Raw genomic sequence first — 16224 nt, forward strand, 5'->3', positions numbered from 1 at the left:
GATGTTTGCTGTTCTGTGTCCTTGTTCCGCCCTGTCGTGTTTCCGCCTTCTTCAGATGCTGCGTGTGAGCAGGTATCTATATCAGCTACGGCCTGCGCCTTCCCGAAGCGACCTGCAGTCTGTGGTCGCGTATCCAGTTGTTCCCCTCTACTGCCTAGAGGATTTCAGTTTTCCTGTTTGACTTTACCTGAGATTATATCCAGGATTATCGTTTTTGTTATAGACTGGAATAAAGACTCTGTTTCTGTTAAGTCGCTTTTGGGTCCTCATTCACCAGCATAACAACCTCTGCTGTGTTAAAAGGCAACTAATGTTAATAATGCTAAATAATAGTTGAGTGCCACTCAGAACATATTGTAACCCCTATACAATGAAAGCCCTTATTTCTCCAGCCATCAATGGGCTAGACTTTAGCTTTCATGACCCAGCACAATCAATTGTCTAGACCAGGTATTCCCAAACCGGGGAATGCGTACCCCCAGGGGTACACGCAATACCGTCGGGGGTACACCAAATAAAAATGTGATTCACATTAAAAAATATATATATATATGTAAATACTTTTTTTTCCTTCACATTTTCAAACAGTCCATTTATGTTTTCCAACAGGGCTATACATTTGGGTGAGGTTTCTTTCTCGGCTAAGTAGCCTCGTTTCACTGCCAAAAATAAAATTTAACCATCTAGTGTTCAGCGAAATAACAACACAATGTCATATACAGGTAGCCTAGTCAAATAATTAACATCCAATCACATTAACCGTTACACTAACGGTCTGTATGTAGCCAAACGTAGCTGCTGTACTGATGGTGCAAAAGCCATGACAGGGCGACATAGTGGTAACACGTGTGCAAGCAGTTGCTCCTGARGCCACTTGGGTACACTGCAGCATCCACCGAGAGGCTCTTGCTGCCAAGGGAATTGCTGKCAGCTTGAAAGACGTTTTGGACACTATAGTGAAAATTGTTAACTTTGTTAAAGCAAAGCCCCTGAATTCTCGTGTATTTTCTGCACTCTGCAATGATATGGGCAGCGACAATGTAACGCTTTTACAACATACAGAAGTGCGTGCGCTGGTTATCAAGGGGCAAAGTATTGACACGTTTTTTTAATTGAGAGATGAGCTTAAAGTTTTCTTTACTGACCATAATTTTCACATGTCTGACCTCTTGTCTGATGACGAGTTTCTCACATGACTGACCTATCTGGGTGATGTTTTTTCTCGCCTGAATGATCTGAATCTAGGATTACAGGGACTCTCCGCAACTATATTCAGTGTGCGGGACAAAATTGAGGCTATGATTAAGAAGTTGGAGCTCTTCTCTGTCTGCATTAACAAGGACAACTCACAGSTCTTTCCATCACTGTATGATTTTTTTGTGTGCAAATTAACTCAAGCTTACGAACAATGTCAAATGTGATATAGCGAAGCWCCTGAGTGAGCTGGTTGTGCAATTACGCAGGTACTTTCCCAAAACGGACGACACAAACAACTGGATTCGTTATCCCTTTCATGCCCTGCCTCCAGTCCACTTACCGAAATTTGAACAAGAGAGCCACATCGAAATTGCAACAAGCGGTTCTGTGAAAATTTAACTTAATCAGAAGTCACTGCCAGATTTCTGGATGGAGCTGCGCTCAGAGTATCCTGCCTTGGCAAATCGCGCTGTTAAGACACCGATGCCATTTGCAACCACGTACCTATGTGAGAGTGGATTCTCGGTCCTCACTWGCATGAAAACTAAATACAGGCACAGACTGTGTGTGGAAAATGATTTAAGACTGAGACACTCTCCAATACAACCCAACATTGCGGCGTTATYTGCATCCTTTCAAGCYRACCCTTCTCATTAACCTGTGGTGAGTTATTCACCATTTTCGATGAACAAATAAGGTTTAATATGTAAGAGGGTTAAAAAAAGAGCAAAATTATTGATTATTATMATGTTATTATTTGCGCCCTGGTCCTATAAGAGCTCTTTGTCATTTCCCACGAGCCGGGTTGTGACAAAAACMCACACTCATTATTATGTTTAATAAATGTATCGTATAGTGTGTGTGTGTGGAAGGCTTACAATGATGGCAAAAAACAACATTTGAGAATGCGCTGACCCTGGTGCTAGAGGGGGTATGCAGCTGGAGGTTAAATGTTTGAAGTGGTACGGGACTATAAAAAGTTCGGGAACCACTGGTCTCGGCAACCTCTCAGAGATGGACAAAAAGGTGACAAGGTTTGTTTGAGAAGGGGTGTTGGTGTTACAGTTGAAGTCAGAAGTTTACATACARCTTGGCCAAATACATTTAAACTCKGTTTCACAATTCCTGACATTTAATCCTAGTCAAACTTCCCTSTCTTAGGTCAMTTAGGATCACCACTTTATTTTAAGATTGTGAAATGTCAGAATAATAGTAGAGAGAATGATTTATTTCAGCTGTTATTTCTTTCATCAAATTCCCAGTGGGTCAGAAGTTTACATACACTCAATTAGTATTGGGTAGCATTGCCTTTAAATTGTTTAACTTGGGTCAAACGTTTTGGGTAGCTTCCACAAGCTTCCCACAACAAGTTGGGTGAATTTTGGCCCATTCCTCCTGTCAAAGCTGGTGTAACTGAGTCAGGTTTGTAGGCCTCCATGCTCACACATGCTTTTTCAGTTCTGACCACAAGTTTTCTATAGGATTTAGGTCAGGGCTTTGTGATGGCCACTCCAATACCTTGACTTTGTTGTCCTTAAGCCATTTTGCAACAACTTTGGAAGTATGCTTGYGGTCATTGTCCATTTGGAAGACCCATTTGCGACCAAGTTTTAAGTTCCTGACTGATGTCTTGAGATGTTGCTTCAATATATCCACATAATTTTCCTGCCTCATGATGCCATCTATTTTGTAAAGTGCACCAGTCCCTCCCGCAGCAAAGCACCCCCACAACATGATGCAGCCATCCCCTTGCTTCACGGTTGGGATGGTGTTCTTCGGCTTGCAAGCCTCCCCCTTTTTCTCCACACATAATGATGGTCATTATGGCCAAACAGTTCTATTTTTGTTTCATCAGACCAGAGGACATTTCTCCAAAAAGTACGATCTTTGTCCCCATGTGCAGTTGCAAACCGTAGTTTGGCTTTTTTATGGCGGTTTTGGAGCAGTGGCTTCTTCCTTGCTGAGCGGCCTTTAAGATTATGTCGATATAGAACTAGTTTTACTGTGGATATAGATACCTTTGTACCTGTTTCCTCCAGCATCTTCACAAGGTCCTTTGCTGTTCTGGGATTGATTTGCACTTTTCGACACCAAAGTACGTTCATCTCTAGYAGACAGAACGCGTCTCCTTCCTGAGCGGTATGACAGCTGCGTGGTCCCATGGTGTTTATACTTGGTAACTATTGTTTGTACAGATGAACGTGGTTACCTTCAGGCGTTTGGAAATTGCTCTCAAGGATGAACCAGACTTGTGGAGGTCTACAATTTATTTTCTGAGGTCTTGGCTGATTTCTTTTGATTTCCCATGATGTCAAGCAAAGTGGCACTGAGTTTGAAGGTAGGCCTTGAAATACATCCACTGGTACACCTCCAATTGACTCAAATGATGTCAATTAGCCTATCAGAAGCTTCTACAGCCATGACATCATTTTCTGGAATATTCCAAGCTGTTTAAAGGCACAGTCAACTTAGGGTATGTAAACGTCTGACCCACTGGAATTGTGATACAGTGAATGATAAGTGAAATAATCTGTCTGTAAACAATTGTTGGAAAAATTACTTGTGTCATGCACAAAGTAGATGTCCGAACCGACTTGCCAAAACTATAGTTTCTTAACAAGAAATTTGTGGAGTGGTTGAAAAACGAGTTTTAATGACACCAACCTAAGTGTATGTAAACTTTCGACTTCAACTGTACATGCTTCCCTATGTGTAAATACCCTTGCAAACTCTGATGGTGAAATAAGATTTTCAACTCAAGGGAGGCAGCAGTCATTTTAGGAGGCCAGCCAACACCTCAACCCTGAAGCAATTGTGTGCCAGAAATGTATTCCATCACACAGAATAACAAAGATTTCTACTACTGATCATATTTTTGATAGCTAACATACCCATTTCTGTGTGCATTTGGTGATAAAACAGATAGAGTACCTTTACCTTTTACATCTTTCCTGCTGCTCTGATGATGTGCTCTCAACTCCTCTGATTTGCAGAAATCAATACTGGCATAGCCAGGGTTGTTCCCCAAACCAGTCATGCCTCCCCCAACTGCCCCACTGTGGACGGATGTGAAGACATTGTGGGGAACGGTGGCTCCCCCCTCCAGTCCAGTCTGAGAGCTGTCCTTAATGGCCAGGTCCAGATCAATATAGTTAAGGCCTTGTTCAGCAGACCCAGAGGATGAATCCTGGGCTGCGGGTGCAGCAGGAATGGCACATTGAGACATAGCTGCCTGTGCATTCTCCCACGGTGAACCCCCCTCCAGCCCTCTGTGCCGATGAGGTGATGCTGCCTGAGCACTCTCCAAGAACAAGGAGCCTGAGGAGGACAGGTGGAAGGGGAGAGAGGGAGGAGTCATGATGAAGGTCTCAGAGCGGTGGCGTCTCCGTCCCAGTTGGTCACCCCTGTCAACCCTGTCTCTGGCCAGCCTGCTGCTTTGGTTCTGGGCAGGAGATGAATAGGACTTTTCTGAGGGAAAGACCAAGCCTGGCTCCTGCTCCATTGATGATCTTTGGGCAGCGTGCATGGCAGGCACTGCAGGGTTAGGCCCTGAACCCATGCTGAAGGCCATCTCTGTGTAGTCTGTATATGACGTGGGTAAGTCTGTTGGCACTGCTGCCCTATGCCCACCTACATTGCCCTCTGCTGTCCTAGGAGAGGGCCTATTACGGGCCAAAACTCGGGGCTTCGGGGCGATGGCTGGGGGCAGGCTGAAAGGTGATTTAACAGGGCTCCGGGGGGATGGGCAAGGGGAGTTCCCCATCCCCAAGTCCATGTTGACGTACTCAGCAGAYGCAGCCAAGGCAGCGGAGGTGGCCAGAGGTACAGAGAAGCTGCGGGGGAGGTTGGTGGAGCCACTGTGGCAGAGGGCTGGACGGTGCACGGGCCTCGGGGTTCCATGGGTCACTGACAGTCCATGATCTGGCCCCCACTGGTCTCCTCTCCTGCACCCCACGTCACCACCCCTGAACACAATGCTGACATAATCCCCTGGGCTCTGAGGCACTGTGGGAAGGAGATTCTCCTTAACCCTTGGCAAAGTGTTAGCTTTAGACATGTCCACAGACACACTGAGGGGACGAGGCTTCATCTGCTGTCCCCCTGGGCCATGCGATGCACGTTTTTGCTGGTAGGATCCGTCCTTTGAGCGTGCTCCCCCATTCCTGAACCCTGGCCCTGTTCTTGTTAGTCGTAGCCCTCCCCCTGTTGCCACTGATTTGGGCCTATCATCCAGGCTCTCACTGCTAGCTGAGCTGGAAGAGAAGGAGGAAGAGGAGAGGGAGAGTTGACAGCCTCCTGCAGGGCCAACTGTGGCTGTGTCCCTCTTGCTGTAGACCACTTGTCCACCCTGATTTCCAGGACCGTCATGGTCGTGATGACCCCCCTCCTTTCTTTTCCCTTGATCTAAGTCATCTTCGAAGCGTGTAGAGAGTGTGTGTTTGTAGGATCGTGGCAGAGAGAAGTAGGAGTAGACCATCTTGGGTTGTAACTGGTTCTGTTCAGGTTGAAAGGGGGGTGTGCTGCAAGCCGAGCGGATGCTGATAGGAGACATGTTCATGTAGTCACTGCCAGCTCGGCTCTCCATGCTGCCCCTGCTCCCCCACATGGCCATTCCATGCAAGTCTGGGGAGCAGCTGCTGTTGGGGGACATGACCATGTAGCCCTCTGAGACAGGCAGGRAGATGTGCTGGGGGGGAGACACACTATTGTTGGGGGTCATGGCCATATACTCATCATCAGCCCCAGGTTTGGCACCGACGTCAGACACGGCCACAGATAGAGAGAGGGAAACAGGAGAAGCTGTCACTCCGGGTAACATGGCCATGTAGCCACTGTCCACTGGTGCCCCTCCTCCTCCCACCTCTCCTCGGACCCCATCTGCCCTCGCCCGGGTCTCCCCAACCACGACCGCCACTGCGGAGCCCCCTGCTGCCGAGCCCCCTGATCCACGTTGTGACACAAAGGCATCCCTGCTAATACTCCGCGACATGACAGCGTACTCTTCGTCCTCATCCTCTTCCTCCTTCCTACGAGGGGCCAGGCGTTCGTGAGCAGCCAGGGGCAGGGAGGCCCTCTTGCTGAGGAGTCTGCGCTCTGCCTCACACTCCCTGCTGGAGGAGCGCCGCAGCATCCTGCGGCCCTGAGGACGCTGATGGAACCCAGGGATGCTCTCTCTCTGGCCCATCACTATGTAGCTGGAAGAGCTCTCTCCATGAGCATGGTGTCCCATCCCCCCATGGGACCCTCCTGGCAGACTGGGGACAAGCAGGGAGTGCTCTCCAGGGCTGGAGCCATACTCGTCTGAGGAGCCATAGTCACTAGGGGAGCCCGACACAGAGACTCTTTGAGGGACACGGGTGTAAGAGCAGATCGCTACATTTCCCATTGCCCCTCCGACTAGTCCACACTCTGAGCCATGACCAGAGCTGGAGGAGAGGCTCGGGGCTGGGGAGGGGGCTGGGTTGGGGGTGTAGCGGGCCAGGCTGAGAGTGATCTTAGCTGGGGTTGGAGCTCTGGTGGGCTTGGTTCTCAGGGTGGGTGTAGTGGAACAGGATCCATTCAGGCTGGGACTGGAACTTGCCCATGCCCCCCTGGCTCCACCTCCACCCTCCTCCATCCTTCCCCCGATGCTGGCTGTACGCGCCCTGGGGAACCCGTTGCGTGGTGTGGGTGAAGTGCTGGTGCAGCTGGCCCCACCTGCTCCAGGGGTCTCGGTCCGGGATCGTCTGCCGAAGCCCACCTGGCTGGGGGGTAGGTTGGGGTGGTGGCGGCGGGTGGGGACACTGATGGGGTTGGAGGCGGTGCCACCTCCAGCTGTAGCTCCCACAGACTGGGACTTACTGCGCTGGCGGAACTCCTCGCTCAGAGCCTTCATGGCCTCCAGCAGGGTCTCATGCATGTTCTGGGCGACCACCGAGTCCTCCACCTGCATCCAGAACTCCCCAGGCCCTGTCATGGCCGAGCGGCCCACTTCGATGAAGAAGAAGTTCTCAGAGTGGCCACAGCGACGCACATTCATCAGCTGTAGGACCACGGTGGCCATGTCAGAGTTGAGCTTGACGAAGTTGACCGTCTTGTCGGTCAGGCACAGCCGGTAGATGCCCACTAGGTTTCTGGCCTGGCCAAGCCCTTTAGGCCACACCTTGACCTGCCACACCTCCTTAAAAGCTGGGCCTGGAGGAGAGGGGAGTCCACACTCCCCACCACTGCCACAGTTCTCTGGGCTTTTACCTGCAGAGAATCACAACAAAGACACATATCAATACACAGCAAGACAAAAAACTATGCAAAGAGATATACAGTGTAGAGACAGAGAGAGAGACACACACACAGAGACAGAACATTACGACGGTTGACAGACAGGAGACCAAAATATTGTATACAATATTCCTATATTATCAAGGTCAGAAGGAACGTCAGTTGAAGCACATACAGCACATTTAGGAACACCGCACCTTAACTGGCTTAAAAATCGCTGTCCATGTGAGAGACACATTACTAGCCCCATTATTCATGCAGGCAGGTGTTGTTGCATGAATGCACTCATAAAAAAATATATTTGAAGACAGTATCATATAACAAAAACACAGCATGATGGTTAAGAGCATGTGGTGGAGTGACATTTAATATTGTGTGAATAAGGCATCTTTTTGAAAAACATTTCTTTAACATTATTGGGTTGGTGCAATAAAGACTGTTTATAGTCATGAAAATGATCAATCTTTATAACCTACAAGGTGTCAATACTCTAAATACAGGTTATTACAATGTTATTACTGATCATCACATTGTAACTTCAGATATGTTTCATCTAACAACATTCATGCTCCACTCAAGAAACCAACATATGTGTTAGTGTAGCCTTGTTCTCAATACTGTATCTTAAATTGGGTTGTTCCACGAAATGAGTGCCTTTTGCGTTTTTAATTGAAATCGTAAACCCTGTTACAGTCAAACCTGTTGATTTGTTTGGCACTTAATAGGCACTTACTATAGTCATTTTTTTAATTGAACCTCTTGAGATGGAAAAAAAACGTGTTTCTTATTAAGTTGAACATGTGCTCTTTGACGATGTTAAAATTAGGTGAAATCAAACGTTTTTGGGATCAAGTTACACTACTTAAAAGGTACCCAATTAGTGGAATGACCCAATTACATATGCCTACATAAATAGAAAATACAATAACTACGCCCTTACAATAAAGACAAACGTAATGTTGAGGAAATGATGTGCCACATTATTACAATCATTATTATGATTTTTTTAATCATATTACTACTGAAATGATAGCAGTGGGAGTTAGTGTCACAGCATAACAACCTACTGTAAACACGGCGGAAACGAATAGAAACCCGTTTCCAAATGAAAACACGGAGATGCTGCGGCTCTCCCCCAAGCCAGCCAACGTCATAGCACAGAAATGTAGGTTATGCCCACGACGTGCAGAGTTATGTGTAGAAAAATAAAAACATACAGCGGACTACTCGGCTGCATCCTCTGCAGTAGCCTAGACTATGCGCTATGAATGATGGCGTCCTGCAGCCTATTTGGTCGCGAATAAGAATACAAAAATTCCATATGCTGGTTCATGCACGTTTGCAATAATGTTGTAGGCTAACATGCAGGAAAATGATGAAAAACATTATAATTATGGTTATTATACTGGCGAGACAGAGCGCATGCAGCAGTGGTCCACCACCCCATTTGAACTGCTATGCACCTGCTCATATGTTGATTTATAATAGCAATATTCTGTATACAATGGACTATATATACTACAAAAAGAATCACACGTGTGATGGGCTATAAAGGATACATTAACAAGATGTCGCGTTACAGATGTAAATGTCAAATTGATGTCAATCCAGAATGGCTAGACCAACATTGGCCCATGCAGACTAAACGCGCAAGGGGAAAATTGAGCATGTATAGTAAACCCTTGTACTACGGCTTACATTTCCACTGAAGGTCCAGCATGGCCTGGTACCATTCATTCTGGACCTCCTCACTGTCAGCTGCAATGGCAAAGCTCTCCCCGCGGGTATACATCACTATCATGTGCTTGTTCTTGGAATCCGCCCGCTTGTTGATGTTGAAGCAAGTCTCCAGATTCAGCGCTTTTTTCGGGACAGGTGACTTGCTTTGGAATTTCTTCTCGTTCTCATAATATTCTAAACGGGCAGGGCCCTGTTCCGAGGCTTCCCTCAAAACGAAGAATCGCCGGTGCATAGATTTCTGCTTGCGGAGATACCCGCTTTTCCGAACGTCCTCGTAGCTCTGCTGCTGCTGTAGCAGCTCCGCAGCCTGGTTCTCCATTACTAGGCAGGTCTCTTGTTTTGCTTGCTTAAAATCACCCCCACTAAAACGAGCAGGCTATTAATTTATTATAGCCACATTACTATTTTCCTTCTCATCGTATCCATATAGTGAAGCATCCAACGCGCGTGCGTTCAGAAAAAGCGAGCTAATTTGAACATGTGTTATTTCTATAAATCAACCTTTTCCCCCGTCTGCGAGCACACACAGACTGGCACATGCGGCGAGTGACGCCTGCACTGCTCCCTATAGCCAGCCTATGCTGCTTGCTGGAGTATTATGCCCACTCCTACTCAGTCTGTTTACTGTAGCCTGGCCTTCTACTACTCTGCATTGACTGTCACATTGATGCTCCTCTATGCATGTTCATCTGCTGCACACTAATATTGAAACGTCAGTCAAATGACTGTTTGGGTCTTGAGATTGATAGTGGGGCAAAACTGAAAGGACATTGCGTTCAGTTAAGGTTAATTATCATAAAATACACGATCTCGGGTTCTTGTTTACTGTAGGCCTACTAAGAAAACAGAAATATTGGCTATTTTATTTAGGCTATCACAAGCCAGTGATCGCATGTTTTACCATCGATGGACTGATCAATAAATATACATAAATTAGCCAATTAGGCTAAGTCATGTTCTATTTAGCCGTTATATGTACTTACAGAAATAATCCCCTTAACTAGTCAAAAAGAGAAAATAAGACCAGACATCTACGGATTACATTTTTGTGAGCCATATCATTCAATTTCTATACCTAACATTTTTTTTATTATTCAATGCGGAATCCCTTCTGACCATTGACAGATTTATCCAATCATGTTTTCATCAGAGCGTTTGCGACACCTGTTGGTCACTCCCTGTATGGGTTTGTATGGGTTTTGCACATTCTGTGGGCTATACATCAAGCAGCCTGCACGGTAGTCAGCGCTGAACGCAAAAAGATTGATGCTGATTCAGCACCCACGGCCGTGAACAGCGCCACGTCAGTTTTTCAACGTCATAAATGTTAACAGCGCTGCGGTCAACGCTTCAGCACCATGAGGATAAACAGCGCTACGGTCAGCTCTTCAGCACCACGTCCGTGGACAGGGCCGCGGTCAACAATGCAGCACCATGCCAGAGTTTTCACACCCATTTACATTTACATTTAAGTCATTTAGCAGACGCTCTTATCCAGAGCGACTTACAAATTGGTGCATTCACCTTATGATATCCAGTGGAACAACCACTTTACAATAGTGCATCTAACTCTTTTAAAGGGGGGGGGGGTTAGAAGGATTACTTTATCCTATCCTAGGTATTCCTTAAAGAGGTGGGGTTTCAGGTGTCTCCGGAAGGTGGTGATTGACTCCGCTGACCTGGCGTCGTGAGGGAGTTTGTTCCACCATTGGGGTGCCAGAGCAGCGAACAGTTTTGACTGGGCTGAGCGGGAACTGTACTTCCTCAGAGGTAGGGAGGCGAGCAGGCCAGAGGTGGATGAACGCAGTGCCCTTGTTTGGGTGTAGGGCCTGATCAGAGCCTGAAGGTACGGAGGTGCCGTTCCCCTCACAGCTCCGTAGGCAAGCACCATGGTCTTGTAGCGGATGCGAGCCTCAACTGGAAGCCAGTGGAGAGAGCGGAGGAGCGGGGCGACGCGAGAGAACACCCAGAGGTCCAACAGGCTAAGGGCCTCTTTACACTACATAACTTTTGATGACACAAACTATGTCCAGGAGAGATACTTGGGAAGTGTAAAGAGAAAGATCTAGATACAAACCTCTCTTTAATAAGAGATGTCTACATCATATACCCCCCTCTGAGTGGTACAGTGTAAAGACAATGGCTCTCCCACACCACATGTCCCTGCAATAACTTAGTTATCTTAATAAATGTCAGTGTTTCCCTTTTATGAATTATTTATATACATAATTTGAATTGCTATCCTTGTTTTGTTTGTCTATCAATGGAGGCTTCTTAGAGGAGCAAGGGGAGAACCATCCTCTGTGAATTTCATAAAAATAAAAACAGTGAAACATTAAAAAGTTATGCGTTTTAGATAGAACTATACTAAATATATTCACATCCCCAAATAATTTATTAAAACACACTGTTTTGCAATGAAGGTCTACAGTAGCCTCAGCAGCACTCTGTAGGGTAGCACCATGATGTAGCCGTAAGACAGCTAGCTTCTGTCTTCCACTGGGTACATTGACTTCAATACAACACCTAGGAGGCTCATGGGTCTCACCCCCTTCCATAGACTTACTTTTTTCCCCACGGAGGGCAGAGTGTCTATGGGTTTTCGCTGCTCCCTTGTTCTTGATTGATGAATAAGATCACTAATGACTAAATGACTCCCCTCACCTGGTTGCCTACTACGTCTTCATTGAAAGGTAAAAACAAAAACCAGACACTACTTAGCCATTAATGGAATGAGTTTGACACCCCTGTCTGTAGGCTTTTTGACTGCTCGGTCTGAACAGCTCTAAATGATCTGTGTCATTGTGTGGCTGCAGGTGAGAGGCCTGTTGACTCTTTGGAATTCCATTCCCCTTTCGCCTTATGAATTGCTAAATTATAAGAATTCAAATGAATATCATAGGAAATTCTGCTCTCATCTTTGCAATCACTAAAATACAGTGATGTAAAGTACTTAAGTAAACATATTTGGGGGGTATCTGTACTTCGCTTTGCTATTTACATTTTTGACAACTTTTACTTCACTACATTCCGGAAGAAAATTATGTATTTTTTACTCCATATATTTTCTCTGACACCCAAAAGTACTTGATACATTTTGAATGCTTAGCAGGACAGCAAAATTGTCTAATTCACACTTATCAAGAGTGTTGGAGCGTGCCCCTGGCTATCCGTAAATAAAACATGTAAAATAAAATGGTGCCGTCTGGTTTGCTGAATATAAAGAATTTGAAATTATTTATACTTTTACTTTTGATTCTTAAGTACATTTTTAGCAATCACATTTACTTTTGATAGTTAKGTATATTAAAAACCAAATACTTTAGTAGGATTTTACTGGCTGACTTTCACTTTTACTTCAGTCATTTTCTATTAAGGTATCTTTAGTTTTACTCAAGTATGACAATTTGATACTTTTTCCACCACTGCTAAAATACGTGGTAACATTAGGCAAGGAGTAAGGAAATGTAAGAAAAGTCAATGATGGAAAATGATAACAATAACCTTAGGCCTACTACTGTAGCAGCAACAACAACATCAATTGCTCATCATCATCCTCCTCATCTATCAATCAATCATACAGTCAATAATAGCATTTTTTCTAACATAAAGGCATAAGATACACAGCCTATTTTATAGCTGTAGGCCTACAGAATTCCAACGCCCTTTAAAAAMATGTCAATTCCTCCTTCCTCACAATGATCACATTAATGATTTACTCACTCTGATTTGCCAGTAGTCATCATTTCAAGGAGGGTATGAAAGGAAGGATGTATTATGCGATCTCGTACTCGCGGTTTCCACTAGTTACGACAGCCACAAAGTGTATCGTAAAAATTAATGAAAACAAAAAGTAGATTTTTGGTATTAAAAGGTTAGACACAAAGTCAGCAGTGTGGTTACGGTTATGGTTAGGGTTTAAAATCAATTTTTAAGAATGGAAATTGTAGAAATAGGTGATGACTTTGTGGCTGTGGTAACTAGCCATTCGAACATGGCCAGTTGATTTGAAATAGATGGCCAACAAACACTCAAGCCAGAGTTTAACATTGCATTGCTTTTCACTCAATGTATTTCACACGACTTGATAAAAACACAATATCCAACATGTATATTACACATTCTGAGTTTATGTTAAACGTATTCTACTTATATGATCTATCATATAGTCTCTTGAAAGATATTGCTGGTATAGGCTACAATGTGAATGRATAGTCAACGGTTGGCCCTAACAGCAAACAGGAAGAAGAAACTTCCGTTCTTATTCGAGGAAAGATGCTAACTGGAAAGCATGCAACAATTCTTTAAATGCCACTTGAAATTATAGTTTTCAATTATTTTGTGACTAAGTGTTAGCTACAGACTAAATGATTTACTTGCTAGGTAAGTGAACTAAACAAGCAGAGGGACAGCGTTCAGTCAGAGGCAAGGGGGGGTTAGCAGCTTTCACCAAACAATCGTGAGCACACTTCCAGATGCACTCAGCCAGCTGTTTAACAATCAGGACAAGCTAAAATACTTAGCTACTAGCTATCTTGTTTACCTTGTTTGAAAACATATCTGGACTTTAGTATTATTAATAACTCATGACTTGAGGTCAGAATTTGTTCGAGGGTAACACGAAAATGTCGGCAAACTTGAGTCCTCCAAACACGTTGGTAGCGGAATTATCATTTTCGTTTCAGGATGAATTGACTGCTACTATTCAAAATGCATTAGGAGTAGCAGTGGAGGTAGCTGTGGTTGAGGTTACAAAACTAGTCGGCCAAGTGTTGAGGGACGTGCGGGATCAAATGCACGAGACGCTGCGGGACAATAAGTCCCTAAAGTTTCGCTTGCAAGCAGCCGAACTTGAATTATGTGCAGCGCGAGGGGAGGAACGTCAAGTAGAATCAATAATAGGGGACAAAGCCAGTACCAATAGTAGAATTCAACAGGTTCATCAGCAGCTGAATTCTCTAAACGTCTCACAAAATACAATCAAATCAGGAAGAGAAGGAGAGCATAGAGTTCATGAATCCAATCAGTCTCTTCATACAAAAAATGTTGAGGATAGGTATGGAGGATTTGAATCAGAAGTTGCTGATAACCCTGCATATCTTACCGAATCGTTTTGTGAGATCCGTGAGGATGGTCGTATCTGCACTCAAGATATTAAACCAGATTTATTGGGCAAGTCGACTTTAAGTCAAGGAGATGCAGCTGGTAAGTTGGACTGTCATTCACTACTGTTGAACTATTCACATTTTAAATGTTCTGTAATGTATTGTTTACACAAAGCTATGATGCATGTTCTCCTTATCAATATTTCGTTACAGAGACTAAAGAGGTTCTCCCAAACATATACTCAGACAACCATGAAGATGTTGAACATTTTAACCGAGCATGCACAGAGACAACCGCAGGACATGACACATCAACAGTTGACAGCCATCCCTTCCCTGAAGTTACCACGAAGAATGCAGAGGTGAAGTATCTGGTTGAAGTGAAGGTGGAATCTGCAGACCTGGGATGCAGTAGGAATTCTGGTCCCCACACCGAAGTAGGAGAAGAGGACTACTGTCCAGACAGCCTCTCCTTGGCTCAAACTAGGCTGCTGGAGGATTGGAGGCCAGAGGCACTGCAGCTCCCTCACAGGGATCCAGACTCATTCACCCCCTCCACTAGCCACTCTCTATGTAAGTCCCTCACTACAGACTGGTTTCCACACACAAATTAAGCCTACTCCCGGACAAAAAAAAGATATTTCAATAGAAAATGTTTAGTCCCGGAATAGCCTTAAGTTGTGTCCGGGAAACCAGCCCAAAGAGTTCTGTAGTAACTGGATTTGATCTCATGTTAGGTGACAATGATAGTTTTTCAAGTGGTTAATCCATTTTCTCTAATTTGACTTTGTAGCGGACTCCCCAATCTTCAACCCAGACATTCCAGACTTGGACATCCTATCGTCTTCTTCAGCCACAGGTCTCCATGCAGGCTTTGGTAAGCAGCAGCAGTACCCACCCAGAGAGACTGCTGGGGCTTCCACCTCTCACTCACACCAGATGTACAGCCCTCAGATAGGTGAAGTGAACAACATGGCTGCAGCACAGCACATCTGCAAGATCTGTGGAGAGAAGTTCCATCTGTCTGAGGAGCTGCGGCGACATCGTAGTCTTGTTCACCCGAAGGATATGAACAAGCTCCCCAAGCGCAACCTCTACCCCCCTGGGCGTAGCCCGTACCACTGCTCCCTGTGTGGTCGAGACTTCAACCGCATGGAGCACCTGAAGATCCATCAGCGTATTCATACTGGAGAGAGGCCTTATGCCTGCACAGTGTGCAACGCACGCTTCCGTCACTCTTGGGCTCTCACAAGACACTTCCGCATTCACACAGGAGAGAAGCCCTACACCTGCAGCCAGTGTGGGAAAACTTTCCGAAACTGTGGGGGACTGCGATTTCACCAGCGCACCCACTCAATGGGAGGGGTCGGCTGATAAGGTCTTCATGAAAGACTAATGGAAGGAAAAACAGGAAGCAAGGAAAGCACTGGGGATATACAGAGAGACTGGTAAAAAAGGATGGTATTAGCTTACTGTACGTGTTAAAAGAAATTTAGCCTGTGTCTTTTACCGGAAGGAACAGAAATAATTCAAATTGGGGGCAGAACTCTGAGTGCAGCACAGTTGATGTGGTTCATACAAGGTGAGGTGCATCATTGATGATGTATAGACAYATGTACAGCTTGAAATATCCTGTTAAATATGACAATCTGTTCCCATACACATTTACTCAGCTAGTGTTTTGTACGATGGCTTGCTTATTTTACTGTGTTGCCAACTGACATGTTTCTGTATTAAAACCCCACAAAACAAATACATCCTTTGTCTTTATCTCTTGCTGAATGTATTATGTCATATCAATCACATTTGCAATACAGAAACATGATCTTCAAACATTTTGTTCCTATGATTCTAGTGTCATGTACAACAGCATTGGCTAATAACAGCTATGTAAATAACGGGGTCAAGTCTAAAAAGGAGCATT

The 16224-nt window shown here is 45.1% G+C and overlaps 2 protein-coding genes across 2 annotated transcripts in view; one reads left to right on the forward strand and one right to left on the reverse strand.

Moving 5' to 3' along the window:
• The window catches only part of LOC111980351 (insulin receptor substrate 1-B-like), a 20524-nt gene extending 10800 nt beyond the window's left edge, over positions 1-9724 (reverse strand). Inside the window, exons 1-2 of the mRNA XM_024011075.2 lie at positions 9154-9724; positions 4135-7428 (exon numbers count right to left, since the gene is read on the reverse strand). Coding sequence (XP_023866843.1) covers positions 4135-7428; positions 9154-9514 — 3655 coding nt within the window. The 5' untranslated portion in view covers positions 9515-9724. The remainder of the gene's footprint in view (positions 1-4134; positions 7429-9153) is intronic.
• A 3695-nt stretch (positions 9725-13419) lies between these two features.
• LOC111981898 (uncharacterized) lies at positions 13420-15769 on the forward strand. Its single transcript, XM_024013389.2, has 3 exons — positions 13420-14400; positions 14514-14873; positions 15094-15769. The coding sequence occupies exons 1-3, from the start codon at positions 13821-13823 to the stop codon at positions 15672-15674; spliced, it is 1521 nt and encodes a 506-aa protein (XP_023869157.1). The 5' UTR covers positions 13420-13820; the 3' UTR covers positions 15675-15769.
• Positions 15770-16224: the final 455 nt, after the last annotated feature.

This window comes from Salvelinus sp. IW2-2015, linkage group LG20 (genome assembly GCF_002910315.2).
Source record: "Salvelinus sp. IW2-2015 linkage group LG20, ASM291031v2, whole genome shotgun sequence".
NCBI classification, from domain to species: Eukaryota; Metazoa; Chordata; class Actinopteri; order Salmoniformes; family Salmonidae; genus Salvelinus; species Salvelinus sp. IW2-2015.

Excerpts from the sequence above, each read along its gene's own strand:
- LOC111981898 (XM_024013389.2), top strand. The coding sequence starts at position 13,821 with ATGTCGGCAAACTTGAGTCCTCCAAACACGTTGGTAGCGGAATTATCA. Across the intron at positions 14,401-14,513 it reads AAGTCAAGGAGATGCAGCTG|AGACTAAAGAGGTTCTCCCA; the intron begins GTAAGTTGGACT and ends ATTTCGTTACAG. Across the intron at positions 14,874-15,093 it reads CTCCACTAGCCACTCTCTAT|CGGACTCCCCAATCTTCAAC; the intron begins GTAAGTCCCTCA and ends TTGACTTTGTAG.